At 34.1% G+C, this 16,964-nt stretch overlaps 4 protein-coding genes across 4 annotated transcripts; 2 read left to right on the forward strand and 2 right to left on the reverse strand.

Annotated features, from left to right (window-relative positions):
• Nucleotides 1-2,063: 2,063 nt before the first annotated feature.
• On the forward strand, nucleotides 2,064-9,236 carry LOC146167104 (lysosomal cobalamin transporter ABCD4-like). The gene is made up of 13 exons (XM_083390340.1): nucleotides 2,064-2,072; nucleotides 3,124-3,257; nucleotides 3,733-3,860; nucleotides 4,070-4,209; nucleotides 4,972-5,214; nucleotides 5,440-5,707; nucleotides 5,947-6,038; nucleotides 6,235-6,424; nucleotides 6,794-7,039; nucleotides 7,332-7,459; nucleotides 7,849-7,940; nucleotides 8,765-8,880; nucleotides 9,032-9,236. Exons 2-13 carry the CDS (start codon nucleotides 3,131-3,133, stop codon nucleotides 9,092-9,094), a joined length of 1,833 nt encoding a protein of 610 aa, XP_083246466.1. The 5' UTR covers nucleotides 2,064-2,072; nucleotides 3,124-3,130; the 3' UTR covers nucleotides 9,095-9,236.
• LOC146167105 (exosome complex component RRP46-like) lies at nucleotides 9,002-11,517 on the reverse strand. Its single transcript, XM_083390442.1, has 4 exons — nucleotides 11,319-11,517; nucleotides 10,361-10,596; nucleotides 10,012-10,053; nucleotides 9,002-9,936 (listed from the first exon to the last, which is right to left on the reverse strand). The coding sequence occupies exons 1-4, from the start codon at nucleotides 11,395-11,397 to the stop codon at nucleotides 9,604-9,606; spliced, it is 690 nt and encodes a 229-aa protein (XP_083246568.1). The 5' UTR covers nucleotides 11,398-11,517; the 3' UTR covers nucleotides 9,002-9,603.
• Nucleotides 11,518-11,818: 301 nt separating this feature from the next.
• On the forward strand, nucleotides 11,819-14,194 carry LOC146167106 (selenocysteine lyase-like). The gene is made up of 8 exons (XM_083380374.1): nucleotides 11,819-11,952; nucleotides 12,123-12,232; nucleotides 12,530-12,793; nucleotides 12,969-13,096; nucleotides 13,169-13,321; nucleotides 13,406-13,636; nucleotides 13,704-13,800; nucleotides 13,879-14,194. The coding sequence occupies exons 1-8, from the start codon at nucleotides 11,930-11,932 to the stop codon at nucleotides 14,115-14,117; spliced, it is 1,245 nt and encodes a 414-aa protein (XP_083236500.1). The 5' UTR covers nucleotides 11,819-11,929; the 3' UTR covers nucleotides 14,118-14,194.
• A 10-nt stretch (nucleotides 14,195-14,204) lies between these two features.
• On the reverse strand, nucleotides 14,205-16,509 carry LOC146167107 (small nuclear ribonucleoprotein Sm D3-like). The gene is made up of 3 exons (XM_083380375.1): nucleotides 16,260-16,509; nucleotides 15,276-15,455; nucleotides 14,205-14,463 (listed from the first exon to the last, which is right to left on the reverse strand). The coding sequence occupies exons 1-3, from the start codon at nucleotides 16,383-16,385 to the stop codon at nucleotides 14,377-14,379; spliced, it is 393 nt and encodes a 130-aa protein (XP_083236501.1). The 5' UTR covers nucleotides 16,386-16,509; the 3' UTR covers nucleotides 14,205-14,376.
• Between the last annotated feature and the right edge of the window lie 455 nt (nucleotides 16,510-16,964).

Here is a 16,964-nt window from a genome sequence, read left to right on the forward strand (position 1 = left end):
TACTAAACAAATTTTCCATGTTTTAAACTTTTAATGTGAACCTATGAGGCTATAATTTGACATTAAAATATCAATTATGACGTGCTTGGGTAGGTGAACCGCTTATTTGAAAGATTCGGGTTCAGTCAAAGAGATTATAAGGTTATAATCTCTTTGGGTTCGGTTAAGGATCAGAATCTTTTAAAATATTCGGTTTAATTCCGGCTTGTTCCTTGAAATCTTGCTAAAAACGGTGCAGAAGAGTTAATTTCGCGTAAAATAAGAACAAAACCGTTTTATAAAGATCTGTTTTTTGTTCGATTGGCACTTTCTGATTTCAAGTAAGTTAATACCGCTTAATCTGCAAGTAAACGTTGAGTTCTCTCTTAAATGATTAGAAATTATGTTTATGCGAAGCATAGTGAATCCAAGGATCATAGGGGCATGGGCGCCCGCACGGGGGCGGCAAGGGGGGGGGGGCACTTGTCCCCTCCCCCCCTGGAATTTTAAAATGCGATTATTAGTTTATTTATAAGTGTAATATGTATTACTTATGAAGGTTAAAAATATTATACATTATCCATTGCCCCCAGTGGCGCATCCAGGGGACGGGATCGAGTTCTTACCCTCTGTTTGTAAGTGATATTATTTCTCGCTGAAAAACGTCACATTTGTTAAAAAAGTGCGCACATTTTCGAAGGCAGTTTAAAATGTGCGCACATTGTTAAAGAAAAGTGCGCACTTTTTTTAAGCTATTTTAAAATGTGCGCACATTTTTTGCACATTTTGGCGTGCACATTTTTGCGCACATTGTGCAAAAAATGTTGACATCCCCGTCTTCCCTGTTGGCGCAGATGTTGCGCTAATCGTGGCATAATAACACCCGGTAAAAAACATCTTCGATTAGTAGGTGGTGAAAGTTGCAGGTAGTGAAAGACGTGCTTGTAATTTATCGCTCGTTCCGTTCATGGAACTTGAAAACTGCGCTGCTGATAGTCGAATTATGTGTGATTCTACCACAATTAATCGCACATATTTCACGGTCTTGATTTGTTTTTTCGCCTGAAGTAAACGATTGCACACCGTGATTTCGCAGCTGGCGCCTGACAGGATTGCCGACGACGCACGTGGTCGCTTTTGCTGGACGTATTTGGCTGTTTCTGATTAGTTTTTTTATCACGTCTTGCAATCACCATTCTATGACGTCATACTGTCACTGTTTTATGACGTCACTATTCATTAACGTCAGACGAAAATAGGGGAATTCCCTAAATTGAAAATCCAGGATACCCCCTTTTTGATTTTTTGGTTACGCCCCTTGTTGCCCCCCCCTGGAAAATTTTCTGCGGGTGCCCCTGCATAGGGGAAAGAACCACAATTTTACTATAGCCTGAAAAACTGCCGTTTTATTAGGTAAATTAATTTTTCGTTCTAAGAGGGAAGTCCGGTTCTTGATATATATTATCCTCATACGTATTTCAATAAAAATACAAAAGCTTTATATTCGATGAAAGCGACATTTTCGCTAGTATTTTTATTGAAATTACTAAAAAACGTGAACAGTATTTTGTTTTTTTGTTGTTCAAAAATATCCTCGTATAGATATAAAAACTTACGGTCTATTAAAGCCAAATCTAAATTTAACGTTAGAAAGCTTAAAGATATACGATCGAATCTATATAAATTTGTTGTTAATTGATTATAAATTTACCGTCTAATCAGTTTTATTTGTTTAATTTACTAATTTTTATAATAATTAGGTCAAATAAAGTCCACGCAAAGTTTTGTATCTGGTCCAAAATCCCTAGGCATATACCGTACAGTAATTTTGCCCTTTACGAAAAAAATTTAAGACCTCTGACGTAGATAAACGATAAAATTATCAACGTACAACTTTTTAACTTTAAAAAAAGATAAATGCACTGCATACATGATCTTTCTATTACTTCAATATGACGCCACGTTTAGACGTAATGGTGCGGCGTCACAGTTTTTTCTCACTTTGACGTAAGTTGTTTGTCACGCCATATTAGAAAAAATGCAAAAAATTAACTGCCCCATTCCAAATATGTCGGTACGTCGCCCACCAAACGGTAGGTATTTTGCTCGATTCATTGTCGAAGTACAGTACGGCCTTACATCCTACTTAGCTAAATATGACCCATACAAATAAAGGTTTCCGTAAAGTGGAACACTGCAATGGGTATTTAACTTTCTTGCATCTGCAGTCTGCAGACACGTTCTGCAGTAGACTATAAAAGTACATAGGCTATAATACCAGCCTACCTACCACGTTGGGTAAACTTTGTTCACTAAAAGAGACTGGACTTCAGAAAACTATTAACACGAGTCAGCGAAGAAACAGAAAGCTACAATTTGCCCCCACAAACATGCAGCCTACTAACCAAAGAGTACTCTTTGCTAATACTATCTGTACTTTGTATACCGTGCTTCGCATGATGTATTTCATAGGATTACCGGCGCACGTGCGGTAAAATTTGTCACGTGAGTAAACAAACGCTATTCCTGAAAGTAAAAAGTTTATGGTTTAGACTCCAAGGTTTAAATCGTAATTTATTTGTTTACTTAGATATATCTTATTCCGACGGGTCATTAGTGCTTCAATATTATTTACGTCTGTAACTCAAAGGGAAGATAACCTTTGGACTTTAAATTTCCGAAGTTTGCGTTACTTAGGTTACTTGTTTACTGATTGGTTCAAGTGTTTATCCATTTATAAGCTCTTTGCAAGCAGTTAAGCGCATTACGCAGTCAAAGAAAAACATTGACACAAATGACTGGGCAACAGAACGTTACCAAGTTAGCTTAACTTGGATAATTAAAAAGGAAAAATATATTTAAGTGTTTGCTATCATAGTTATACAGTGCATATTATTGTTTACGAAACAAATATACAAATTAAATCACATATTATAAATATTTTAAAAACATGTAAATAGTAGTTTTAAACATTTTCTTTGGATTAATGAATCATTGCAGCCCCTAGCTTCAACGAAAAAGTTTTTTAGAGGCCTGACTTTTTTCAGTAATCCAGTCAGGATAATAGTAACTTTGTATGTTACACAGAAACAAATAGATTTCCACATCTTATGAATGCCGTCTAACACTTGTTCATGTTTTAAGAGCAATCATGGGATCACCCAGCCTAGACCCTCTGTTCTTCAGGCGACTGTTCAGGCTTTTTAAAATACTATTTAGAAACTTCAAGTCAAGGGCATCTGTAATCTTTTATGTGCTGACCGCACTGGCTCTTTTGTGTAAGTTTTTATTCTGAATTAGTTTGTCAATATGTATAATTTAAGTGCATTTTATTCAACTTGAGCACACAGGAAAAATTAAACATATTTACATATATCAAGCTTACCAATGCGAGTGTAATTTGTTTCACCCGACCTACTATATTTTAACAGTCCTATGCATTCAAAAAGGAGTCTTACACATTCAATAGTCTCCAGTAAACAATTATACATACACCAACTAAGCCAACACACCAAAATGAAAAGGCAATTAAATCATTAAAGAAAATAATTTAGTAGGCTAGACATGGGCAGACGGCATATTTTTAGAGTATAATTTTGTCGGGGCAAGTGCTAATTGATAGACACTAACCCTGCTGTTTTTAATTTGAAAGCCCTGAATATTAACAGATTTAAATTTACATCTTACAAATTCACTTGCATTTAACAATTAAACAAAACAATTTGTTATTCATTCAAATTTATTTGTTTGCAGTGCAATTTGTGATATATGCTTCGGGTCTTGTTCCCTCACGCTACTTTGAAGTTCTCGGCAGTAAAGATTTTGATGGCTTTAAAGATCTGGCAATATATTCCATTCTTATTATTGTGTTAAACGCTGTTGTAAGTTAAAAAAACTTTATGTATTAATTTTTAACTTGCTCTGCCTTTTATTTGATGAAACTAATATTGATCTTTCACCTAAATTAGTGGGTATAAAGTGTTTCTCCTAACGAAATCGACACAATATATTTTTAGATTACTTTATAAAGGTTTCCTATCCTAACTGCTTTCAATCCATAATGCAATCTTTTAAATTTTTTCTTTTGCAGATGAGAAGCACACAAAGATATGTTTCCAGGATGTTGTATCTAACTTGGAGACAATCACTGTGCTCGAAGATTCACCGAAACTATTTTTCTGGCATGAATTTCTATAAAGTTAACGTCTTGGACAAAACTTTAGACAACATGTTAGTTTTCCTTAAATCAAAGTTATAAATTCTCATAAAAACATGTATTGCAATATTTTTTTATAAAATTTATTAAACTGGTTAAAATCTAGACATCCAAAGGTACAAAGTATAGAGCAGTGGTTCTTAACCTCAGGTCCGCAAAAACTTTTAAATATACGTTTACTTAAATAACAAATGCTGGGATACATGCTTAATCACAATCTTGGTAAGTGTTAAAATCACACTGTAACATGTTGTAAATCATATAGAATATGACGTAACACTTCCATTGTGATGTAACATAAATAGATTGTAAAATGAAATGCAACATTACAAGTTACAACAGTTCACATGTACTGGATTTTGGTTTAACTTTATGCTATCGTTCGCAAAGATGACATGAGTCTAGCATTGTCAAAACACAACCACGCATTTCAAGACTTGCTTCGTAGATGTAGCAGCAGAAATCACAATAAATTAAACGTGTCATAAAGTGATTTGGTGTTTCTGGTAATTTACTCAACATACGGTGCACTACACAGATATATTAAAAAGAACTAAACGCACATATAAGACCAGAAAATGTAAGGGGTCCGCGACTATTTGAAGACATCAAAAAAGGACCACGGGTACAAAATGGTTGAGAACCACTGGTATAGAGCAATGATTTACTTGTTTCCTTCCCTAAAGTAAATATTTAAAATTGTGGTAATAAAAAACGTAAAAATCTACACTTACTATTTTTTATTGTTTAATATTATATCTTATATTGCTCTGCAGTGACCAGAGGATAACTCAGGACGTTGACAAGTTCACTCAGGAATGGAGCATTCTTATCAGCCGTTTAGTTGTGATACCGTTCACCATAGTTTACTACTCGTACCAGTGTTTCATCAGCACTACTTGGATAGGCCCCGTCACCATCTATGTCTACTTTGTAATCGGCACAATCATAAATCGCCTCATAATGGCACCCATTGTAAGGCTGCATGTAGCACAGGAGGTGTGTGAAGGCAATTTCAGGTAAATCATCAAAATATAGGTAACTTACACTTATAAAAATGAGATATAATGTTAGTAGGGTTCTTATAACCTATTTTTTGCTTTCCTTTATTTATTAACAGTTGTTTTTCTTAGATAAAAAAACTTACTTGTTTTTTTGGTTCATTTATTTTTATTCACTTTTTTAAACATTATTTTTTTCAGCTCATTTTTACTTTCAAATTTAAATACGTTTTTGGTTTTAAGGTACCAACATCTAAATGTACGCACTCATGCAGAGGCAATGGCATTTTACCAAGCGGGTGCTACCGAGTACCATAAAAGTGAAAACCGATTGGGCAAAGTTCTCAAGCAGCAAATGTCCCTGTTCAACTGGTCATTCTGGCTCAATTCCTCTGTAAACATTTTTGATTACATTGGAGGAATACTGAGCTATCTTGTGATCGCCATTCCAATATTTGCCGGAACTTACGACCATCTTGCACCCGAAGAACTGAGTGCTTTAATCAGCAGGGTGAGAATTAGATTTATTTACAATTGGATCAAAAGCATTGGAATATTTTTTTCTTCAAAAGCCTACAAACTTTAATTTTGCCATTATATTTCAGGCTAGTTTGTATTTTATAAATATTAATAATTATAAAAAACATATATTTTAAAAGCTTTCTTCATTTAAAACCTAACCAATTTGACATCTTACATTAGTGTTATCTTGAATACAGTAGGTTGTTTATTAATAACTATGTTTCTCAGAATGCCTTTGTGTGCATATATCTTATTCATTCTTTTTCTCAACTGATCGATATGTCTGGTACCATTGGTGACATTGCTGCACATACACATCGGTAAGTATCATGGATAAGTTTTTTACCCTGTTTTTATGATTTAAGCTAGCATTTAGTTTTAAAACGCATGTTTAGACTATGATACTGTCATATTTTCTATTTTATAGCTTTTAAGTACCTTTAAACATTTTTAACAACACAGTTATGTCAGTTATACGCAAACTTAACTAATTCCAAGTATTATTTAATGCTTAAGACTTGGTCAGCTCCTTGAGTTGATTGATGAAAATGATGCGGCAGAAGAGTCCAACTCATGCGCATTTGAAAACTTTTCGTTTGAAGAAAACGCAGAGGATAGCAGCCTCATAACAAACAGACTGAAAGGCGACAAAATAGAACTAGAAAGCATCCCAGAAGAACCAAAGACCTATTTTGACATTAGTAGTGTAAGTTAAAGATATTAATATATATGATGCTAAATCTTTATATACAGGTGTGTACAACTTTAGTCTAGCCAAGTACTCCAGTGGCACTTTTAATAATGAGACAATCCCTTTTCTATTGTTTGCCTTGCATATATAGTCTATTACTGATTTACAAATATTGTAGTTGTGCCGCCAAATTGTTTTGCTCTGTTAGTGTGCACAAGTGAAAAAAAGGTTGCAGGGAACTGGTTAAGCCCATTATCTGTAGTTTTAAAAGTGGGATTTAACATGCCTAAAGTGATACAAATGCTTTCATTAAACTGCTGATGCCACTTGAAATGTCTTGTATCTTTAGTTGTTTCCTGTTTTATATTTTACAATGTTGTTCAGCTGACATATACCACACCGGACGGTCGTTTCACATTGGCAAACAACCTGAGCTTTTCATTGAGTTCTGGTCAAAATGTTCTGCTGACTGGTGCTACTGGTTGTGGGAAAACTTCACTTTTACGCGTTCTCGCCCAAATTTGGACAGCAGAAAAAGGCACTGTTGAACAGTTTGTGCAATATGGTGCAAGGGGTGTTATGTTCCTTCCACAGACACCTCTCATGACAGATGGGACCTTATTTGATCAGGTAAGAAAGTCATAAAACTTAAAGATTGTAAATTAATCTTCATTAAGAAAGTATTTAAATTTTAAATTACGGGCAGGGCAACAAATTGAGCTCATATGAACTGTTGAAGTAGCTTGGTTAAAATTGTGATTTGTAAGGTTAAGGTTAAAAAGTACCTCAAACTTATGTTAGGGAAACAGGTTTGCATGGCTAAAAATAAATCTTTGTATTTTTAAGTAGTTGATAATTTCTATACTTCAGTTTTGAAAACCACTATTGTGGTCTGTTTAGCTAAAATGGTGCTCTCTTTCAGATTGTGTATCCTCGCATCACAAGCTATCCAGAGTTTGAAGGCGACAAAAATGACAAAAGAGTCCAAAGCATAATTGAAGAAGTCGGCCTGAAAGACCTCGTGGAAAACAATGGAGGGCTGCATGGAAAGTTGGTATTTTGTAAAGAAAATAACTTCAGTGAACCACGTGCAAACTCCTTTCTGAGCCTGAACAAATTGTTTATGTTATTATAACAAATGTTTCAGAATACTGATACTAATTGGAACTTATCAAAATAAATAATTAGGATCCTAAATTAATATCAACATATGAGTTGCATGGCTGTAAACATTTTATGATAGGTTTATATCATAACATTAAGACCAAAAAATACACAAAACTATTAAACAACAACAAGTTTTTCACCAACATATTGTACAATAAAATCTAGCAATGCATGGCCCTTTTATTTTGGGGCACTTTTTGCAATTCTGGCTCTGGTTTTATTAGTACTTCACAAAATCTAAATCCTACTCACAAAATATTTTTTTAAACCAGCACAGAGTTAGATTGGAGCAATAAACTCTCGGTCGGAGAAATGCAACGCCTTTCTTTTGCCCGACTCTTTTACCATCATCCTGATATTGCAGGTATGTAATGAGTTCCACTTTGCAAAAACTAGAAGTGTAAACTCTGTTGAGCAAGCAATGTAAGAATCTTTGTCAAGTACTTATTGCTTAGCGCCCAATTCTAAATTAAAAGCTTTGATGAATAAACCAAATAAACACATTTTTTGCGCTTTGTACGAACTTCATATTCAGTAATACACCTGATGGTTCTTGCTAAATTACATAACTTGGTGACGTCATCCCTGAAAAATGACACAATTACAAATTAAAGTTGGCGGCCTTATCAGTTTCAAGAATTGGTACTGCGCACATCGGACTCGGGACTCTGGTACTTTTATGTGGTCTTACTCAAGTCCGACTCTAGCAATACAAAATGACTCCGCGGAGTCCTGAGTGCCCAGCCCTGGTTTGCATCACTGTACCTAACAGCATATTTTTTATGATTGAATGCTTGTTAAACTAAATATAAATTTCTATTTCACCTAAAAATCTTATTTTTACCTTTTAACATGTTTTTGTAGTGCTATTAATATCTTTTTTTTTACATAATTTATTCTTTAATTTTGTTTTTCTGGTTTTTATGCTTCACAGCAGTAGGATTTAGCTATGTATGTTTATGTTAATTACTGCCATCTAAAATAGACAGAGGTTTAAAACGGCATTGGGTAATAGGGCACTCTGAATATAAACTTATGAAGCTAATATTCATATATTTTCAAGTTAAAATTTACAAACTGTATTTTATTTATAAAACATAATTTATTTATAGGTCAAAAAATGTAATATGTCTAATTAGTTGTTTAATTTGATTTTCCCTTCATACAACTTTTGCAAATATCTAATAGTTATGGACGAACCAACAAGTGGCCTTAGCAAAACCACCGAAGACCAAATGTTTTTGTCTTGTATGAGCAGAAAAATTACATGCTTAACAGTTGCACACGGAATCAACCTACGCAAGGTAAGCATTTATTCTTTTTTACACACATTTGTAAATGAAGCAATCTTTAGAACAACTTTCCTTTAAAAATATGTTTTGTCATTTTAAATGTTTCTTGACATATATTCCAAATACCTTTGCATGTTGTAATTTTTTTGTGTGTTTCTCATAGCACCACGACAGAGAACTTCGCTTACTGGGGAATGGAGAATGGACATTTTCCACATTGTTGTAATGCTATTTATACCTTGCCTCATTTAATCGTGCCAAACTTCTTGTTTGAGATTTATTGCAATAAGTTTTTACAATTATTATGTATCATTATGCGACATAATAAGCTTTTTGAGTATGACAAGTTGTCAGGTTTTCATGACAGTTTCACAGCAGAGGTAATCTTTAGTATTCACCTAAAATCAAGTTTCGTTTGACAATAATCTTAAGAATAAAAGAGATATTCAGGTTAAACATACAAATGGCATTGTTCACATTTAGGCTAAATTGAATAAGCAATCGCCATATGGCCAAAGTGAAATGTGTGAAGGTTTATGTTAAACTGCAATACAGTGAGTGGGTTTGTATCCAGTTGGAATAATATGTATTCAGGAGAGAAACATGTTAATCAAGATGCTATCGCCACATTACAACACTTTTCTCTTTGTTTAATTTCTGCAAAATAGCAGAAGAAAGCAAACAATTTCACTATGGTTTATTAAGGGTAATAAAATGGGAGTTATATGCATACTCTCAGTCTATTTCTGCTAACATCTTTTTTGCAACAGAAGATCTAAAAAAACGTACAACTTTTTCGCTTGCCGTTTTGGCAGCGCTTAAGCATTGGCTGTATTGCTCGCTGTCCATTGGGCCCTTGGCATAAGTGGAAATCAGGTTTGACTTGACACTGTCAAACACAAATGTTAAGTTGGCAACAGCAGTTGCTTCTTCTTCCTGTGAAGGGTTGAATACTATTTTCAAGTTGTCAGCTGGTGATTCAGTTTCCATTTCGTCATGTTCATTGAGTGGTGTTATAAGCGCAATAGAAATGGCGACTGGCATAAAACTCATGCTTATTCCAGCGTCCTGTAACACAAATGACAATAAAGCTTGGCAGGTAGGTATTTTAGAATTATTTTTCATGAAATTTTTTTACCATACCTGTAATGCCATGCTGACTCCATTTAATGCACATGACAAAAGCTATACAAACACATGTTAAGAAAGTTGTCACTGTTAAACAGTTATCCAGTAAAAATGTTGGACTGTAAAATGAATACTTTACCACTTACATTTTGCTGTATACAATGAAATTTATCAATATAATATAAAAAAACAATATTTTTTTAAATGAAAATGCAAGGCTTGATTTTGGTTGACTTTATTAATCAAAGTAATATCTCTCTTGGGTTCTTGGCAAAAAATGTGTACTTAGTATATATATCTGAGGTTAGGCTCAACTGAAATATTTCACATCAGAAGAAGTTAAAATCAACCTGCAAAAGGATACAGATCCCCGGTCTTGCATTACTTGCACAATGACCGAGAACAAAGTTCTAGGATGTAAACTTCTCTGTATGCAAGCTTCACAAATTCCCTTAACAAACTGTTCATTGTATTTTTCGGCTACTCCTGGAATCCCAATTTTCGGCCGAAAGTTGACATCAACAATAGCTTGCTTTATGTCTTGTTTTGCCTCTTTGCAATCTGCTGGCCCGTATACTCCTGCCAGGACAATTGTTTCACCTTGAAAAATTATGGATGTATATTAAAACCAAAACATATGAACAACATCAAGTCAGGGTAAAATTTTATGGTAAAAAATGTACCCCATGCAGGAAAGTAAATGTGACAATGACTCGCATTTCACACACAAACAAGCAACCAGGGTAAAGTAATCATTTCTGTTTAAAAATTGGTTTAGCCGAAATACAGTACCAAAGCCAGAAAAAAAATGAAAAAAAAAAAAAAAAATGAATATTTGTCTTAGCTTATTCAATTTTTAGGAGAGAACTGGTTAAAAAGATTTCATCATAAAACAAAAGATAGTTTTGGAGGTGAAAGGTTTATTACCAGCTTTAAAATGAGTTTTATTATTAAATTGCCTATCAATCTCCTAATTTTGCAATAACAATTTGCAAAACACATGCCAAGTGACAAAAACCAAACCGTTTTAAAAAAAGTGGTGCCAGTCTACAGTACTACCACAGTGCATATTATTTGGGTTAATGTTTGGGTGGCTTAAGCAATATTATTAAATAGTAAATATAATAATACTTGACTCAATCCAAACGCTAACTCAAATAATATGTGTTGATTTATCAACTATTTTAACGCTATGGTAGGATTCTTGTCTTGCGTCAAAAAAATTATATATTTTAATCTGGAAACAACTGTTTGTTAAACTCATGCACATGTATTTAGTACTTCTTAACTTATAAAGATTGTAAAGTACAGCCTACAATTACCTTCAGAATACATTGCAGAACCATCAGTATTTTTTAAAACATTTTGTTCACATTTCATTTCTTTAATTGTTGACTCCATTTTCTTTCCAATGTATTTCTAATAAATTAAAGTTTGCTAATTGTATTACGCTTCTGGCATCTAAAGGTTATATGCTTTATACAAAAGTTCTTTCCTAAAACTTTTTAATTAAGTGTTTTATCATAGAATATGGTTTTATAATCTTACACGTTCTGCAGTACTCTTCTCTTAGGGACTTTCCCAATAAAGAAACTTAGCTGTATATCTTTTTCATTAAAAACTCGTTTATGAATTAAAAAAGAGTGGTTATAACTTGTAACAAGCTGACTCGATATTATTGAATGCAACCATTGCACTGATAGCATAACCAACTTATCTATATGGTGAAAATTCACCAACAACTTGTTAGCAAAACTAATCACGTGATCAACAATTATTATTTTTTGATGTTTTGATTTTGAACACATTTGTAAACGTACCTCTGCTCTAATATTATAGGATGTTTTTTTGCTTTAATACAGTTTAGTTAATACGTAAAAGCAGGTTAATTCCTTAACGTTGAAACCAAACAACCCAGTCGCATTGCGGAAACATGGATCAGGATAAAAACGGCATGTAAGTTGTCTACTCCAATCGATTTTCTTATGCAACACTAACATTTTAATGTATTTTTGTCACTACGATTTGATAAAAATGAAATTTCATCCACTAAAGTTCAGTTTTGGTATTTATGTTAAACCTACCACTATTTTTTTATTTTACGTCTAACTTGTTCTAATTTGAAGAGTCTACCTTGATTCCAATGCAACAACCCCTCTTGCACCGGAAGTAATCTCAAGTGTAACAAAAGCTTTGTCTGAAGCATGGGGAAATCCAAGTAGCACATACCCTTCTGGTAAATTACTGAACAGCATCACCTGCTAGTGGATACCTATTGTTTCATATTAATTATGTATGTGTAAAAGCACCATCACAACTGTATTTGTACTATGTTACTACTGAACATTCCTATTTGTTTGCTTGTGCTAAAACGTATTTTTGCAACATGTGTTTTGTTTTTGTTTTAAATCCCTTTTCTACAATTCAAACATGTATTTGTGCACTACTATTTCATGTATTTTCTGCACTACTATTTCAATGAATTCAAAGTGTTTTATATATTAGTACAATAAATACAATTTAAACAAAATAGGTTCCAAAGCTAAACATCTTATTCAACAAGCAAGAAGAGACTTGTCAAAGTGCATAAATGCACCAACCGAGTCGGACACGATTTTTACATCTGGTGGTACGGAAGCAAACAACTGGGTAATTCATTCGGCAATCAACTACCATACTTGTAAGCTGGCTGGTGGCGATAGCACTCCAAGTCCAAAACCACATGTTGTTACAACCACTGTTGAACACCCCTCAGTGTTGATGCCTTTGATACAATTAGAAAAATCAGGAAAAATAGGTGGGTGAACTAGAACAGCCCTTTTAACTGTTGAACTGTACTCTTCACATCATGTAGATTTTGTTGATATATATAACCCTTCTTTTTATTTATGTTAGACAGAGCACTATTATCGTAATCATGCAAAAATGTTTACAATCAACGACAACCTAACACTTTCATACCCAATCTGTAGATGTGACAAGAGTAGGTATTGACAAAGAATCTGGAAACATTTTGCCATCTGCAATCGTCGAGGCAATTAATTCTCACACAATCCTCGTAACAGTGATGATGGCCAACAACGAAACAGGAACCATTTTGGTAAAAGTTTAATGTAAGTTAAAATATTTATAAATCTATGTTTAATGTAATGCTTTTCTTTTTGTGACACAGCCAATTAAGGAAATTGGAAAGCAAGTCAGATTAAAAGAGAAAGAGATTAGACACCGTATATTTTTCCACACTGATGCAGCCCAAGCAATTGGTAAAGTTGCAGTTGATTGTATTGATCTGGATGTTGATTTTGTTACAATAGTCGGCCATAAGGTTGGTTTTTAATCATGCAAACTTTATAATTAAACCATCAAATTGTACTGGTATATATTTGCTACCTAGGCATTTGTTTTTCAGTTCTATGGACCAAGGATAGGGGCACTGTACATTAAAGATTTGGAGAAGCAAAGAGATCTATACACCCCTTTTATATGGGGTGGGGGTCAAGAAACAGGTTGGAGATCTGGAACTGAAAACACCCCCATGATTGTGGGCCTAGGTACAGCGGCAAAGCTAGCACATGAAAATCTGAAAGAATATTGTAAAACAATGCAAGAAACTAGGGACCACCTTAAAATTAGACTTCTGGTAGGTAGTAATATTTTTGTGGAACTATCAAATTGTATGCCTACTGTTGTTTGTATTGCAAATGCAGGAAAGTTTTGGAAAGGACAATCTACAATTTAATTGCAAATCAACCAATCAACTGCCCAATACATGCAATTTTTCTTTTTTAGGGCAAGGATTGGAAGGTAATAAAATTAAACTTTAATAAGAAAATGTTTTCCAATTGTTTCATGAACCACAGACCCCTTAAAAATGTTTTTCAGGTTATAAAATAGTGAGTGCCTCGAAAGGATTTTGCTGCAGCACTGGGTCTGCTTGTCACGCTGACAAATGCCAGCCTTCTCAAGTCTTACTAAATTTTCACATCCAAGATGATGTTGCAGCTAATGCATTAAGAATATCTACAGGACGTTCGACAACCAAACATGATATTGAACAGGTTGTTAAAGAACTTGAGCAAATAGTGGCACAACTAAAAGCTACCAAAGGCAACCAAATATAATACTTTGAAATGACAGTGGTGATCAACATACCTTATAGTAAATTGTTTTTTATCTTACCATAATTAAGTGCAATAAAACCAAACAAATGAACAAATCTTTTGACTTTATTAGCATAGAAAGCTAAAAAGTAGTTGGTCTTACATAGCCAAACTGTGTGTCACGATAAGAAAGCCTGAAAAGGTATAAAAAAGTCCTGGCAGACTGCCACAATGCAGTTGAACAGTTGTTTCTTGTCTTCTCCCACCAACACTTGTTTGCTCAGTTCTTTCCCCAGCCACCTCTGTCGTATCCTCCTCGGAAACTTGAAGGTCCTCCTCTCATTGGACCTCGACCACGCCCTCTTACCTGTAGTTTTAATTATCAGTAGTAATATCCTATTGTGCATCAGGTGGATGTAACTTAAGAGGGACATGTATTGGAATAAAAATATGTTATTCAGCGTCTAAGACAGTGGTTCTCAAACTTTTTTGAGAGCGACCCAAATCTGAGTTCTATGAGCATCTCACGACCCAAGCCTCAAACATCAAAATATGTACTTTTTCTCATATGCATGAAATAGAAAGCCACGTGAAAAGCTTATGATGCAATAATTCAATTATGATTGAATTGAAAATATTTTAAAAATTAAATGAAAAAAGTTCGTTTGTGCAGAATTGAATCACCTTAAGGCGGCCCATATTTTAACCCTGTGCGACCCATGTTTGGGTCGCAACCCATACTTTGAGAACCACTGGTCTAAGATATATAAGCTTCCATTGTTAACGTTAATAGTGTTTTGGGGAACTACACGGTTTCTTAAATTTCAAAAACACGGCCTACTTCTTGGAACTATAGCAGACATACTAGTAGGATCCTAAATCAAATTGTTGTTGTCATTTAACATTTTTTAGTAGTTACCAAAGCCAAATTTTAGAAATAATTCTGGTCAGTGTGGTCATGAATACAGGTCTAAACAACAAACATTTTTTGTACAGTTGTTTAAAGAGCTGTAAAGTTTATGTTGTCAGTTTATATAACAGTTTGACTTTTCAAAAATATATTTGAAATATTAGAAAGCATCTATGAAGAGAAAAGTAAGTATCGTGCGTTTAGAATATTACACTCATTGATTGATAAAATTACACATTTAAACATTAATATGTAAACAGTTTTCTGACCTGTGCTTTCAAAATGGCTGCTTTTCCCCTGCCGGCAATTCCTCCCTTCATTTGTCGCAACATCGGAGCATTCTTTAACATGTCGGGAAGGATCATGAAGCGGACCTGACTTCCGCGTATGTAGATGTTTTGAAGTTGGGCAGTTCTTCCATCACGATATGTCACTGTCACATCTTGCATCTTTGAAATTAGATATTAGGTAAAACATACTTCCATTAAATTGCAAGTGCACCTTGGGTGTCCTTTTAAAATTCCCGGTGCACTTTATGATTTTCCGATGCGTTCTGTATTGCAAACATTTCACAGAAACAAATGCCGTATAAGCGTTTTACATATTTGGGGTGCAGTTTTAAAAGTCTGAAAAACACTTGTGGCTACAGTTGCCATACTTTCCACAATGGCCTATGGCATTGTAGTCCCGTCCCACTAAAGAGGCTGCCAGTATATGTTTTAATTTTGAGTTGTGTTGCACCAGTGATGTCATTTGACCTTCAATATACCTGGTATTGACAGAATTTTGGGGTGAACCTTTGGTGCCCCCAAATCAAACAATGCAGTTGGGACACATGGTGTTTGACTTGCTGTAAAACCCTAGTGACAATAAAAAAACAGCATTTCTGGTGAAAGTAGCATTTACGAAACGAGTTGTCAAAGTTGAAATTGCATGAAAAGCTCAAATATGTATAAATATAATAATAATACTTGACCCACCTAAACCCCTGGACGAAAATGTGCTATTATTATTATATTTATTTATACATAACTATGCCCTACATGCAATTTTAACTTTGCCAACCCGTTTTGTTGGTGTTAAATAAATGTGGTAAGATTCTAGACCAGCGCGGCACCCCCTTATTTCTTTCTTACAAATCAAAAGGTATAGGATTTAAACCAGCACCAAAAAAGGCAGTCGAGAATTACATCAGCGCAAGCTCCGAATTTAACAGTATGAAGCGCCAGTTTAATTTTACGAGACTTTTATACCTGACTGTTCATGTTATCTTCAGCTTCGATTAACTTTCCGCGATAAACTTCGCCGGTTGCTGTTTCGCAGGTGACCACATGGCCTTCGGCTTCGTGCAGCACTTTAATTGGAACACCAATTGACATGGTGGAGAATAGGGGCCAAAAACAACTTGGCGATTGTAAAAATAACGTTAACTAAACGTTTGCAGCTTGAAGAGAAAATAAATCAGCGGATCGATTTGTTTTTGGCGTGGACCTAGTACGTCAAGATTTCTGAAAAAAAAATACATTTTACGCACTTTTAAGATTTAATTGTTCGTAGATAAATAAACAATGAACAAAGTTTCAATAAATTGTAACGAACATTTTAACTGCACACATCAACAAAGTTTACACTTTTTAAATTAAACAGATGTAAAACACAAAGCAAATTAACTTCTTACCAACTTGACGTAAGTTTATTTGCTATTTTTGCGCGTGTAGTTTCTGGTATCCTGTCGACTTATTTACTTTTTGTATGTAAATGTAGCCTTTGTTAAAATAAAATCTTTTTAAAGGATAGTTTTTTAGGTTATTCCGTTAAATATTGCTTTAGCGTTAAAAAGTTTAATTACCTTCATATGTTATCCTAATATATATTTTTAATTTTATATATTTTCTAGTTTGGCGCATTTAAAATGCGTAATATTAACATTTTTATAAGGCAAATTTGCAATGACCTAT

The sequence above is a fragment of the Ascidiella aspersa genome, chromosome 1 (assembly GCF_963924565.1).
Source record: "Ascidiella aspersa chromosome 1, kaAscAspe10.2, whole genome shotgun sequence".
Taxonomy (NCBI): domain Eukaryota; kingdom Metazoa; phylum Chordata; class Ascidiacea; order Phlebobranchia; family Ascidiidae; genus Ascidiella; species Ascidiella aspersa.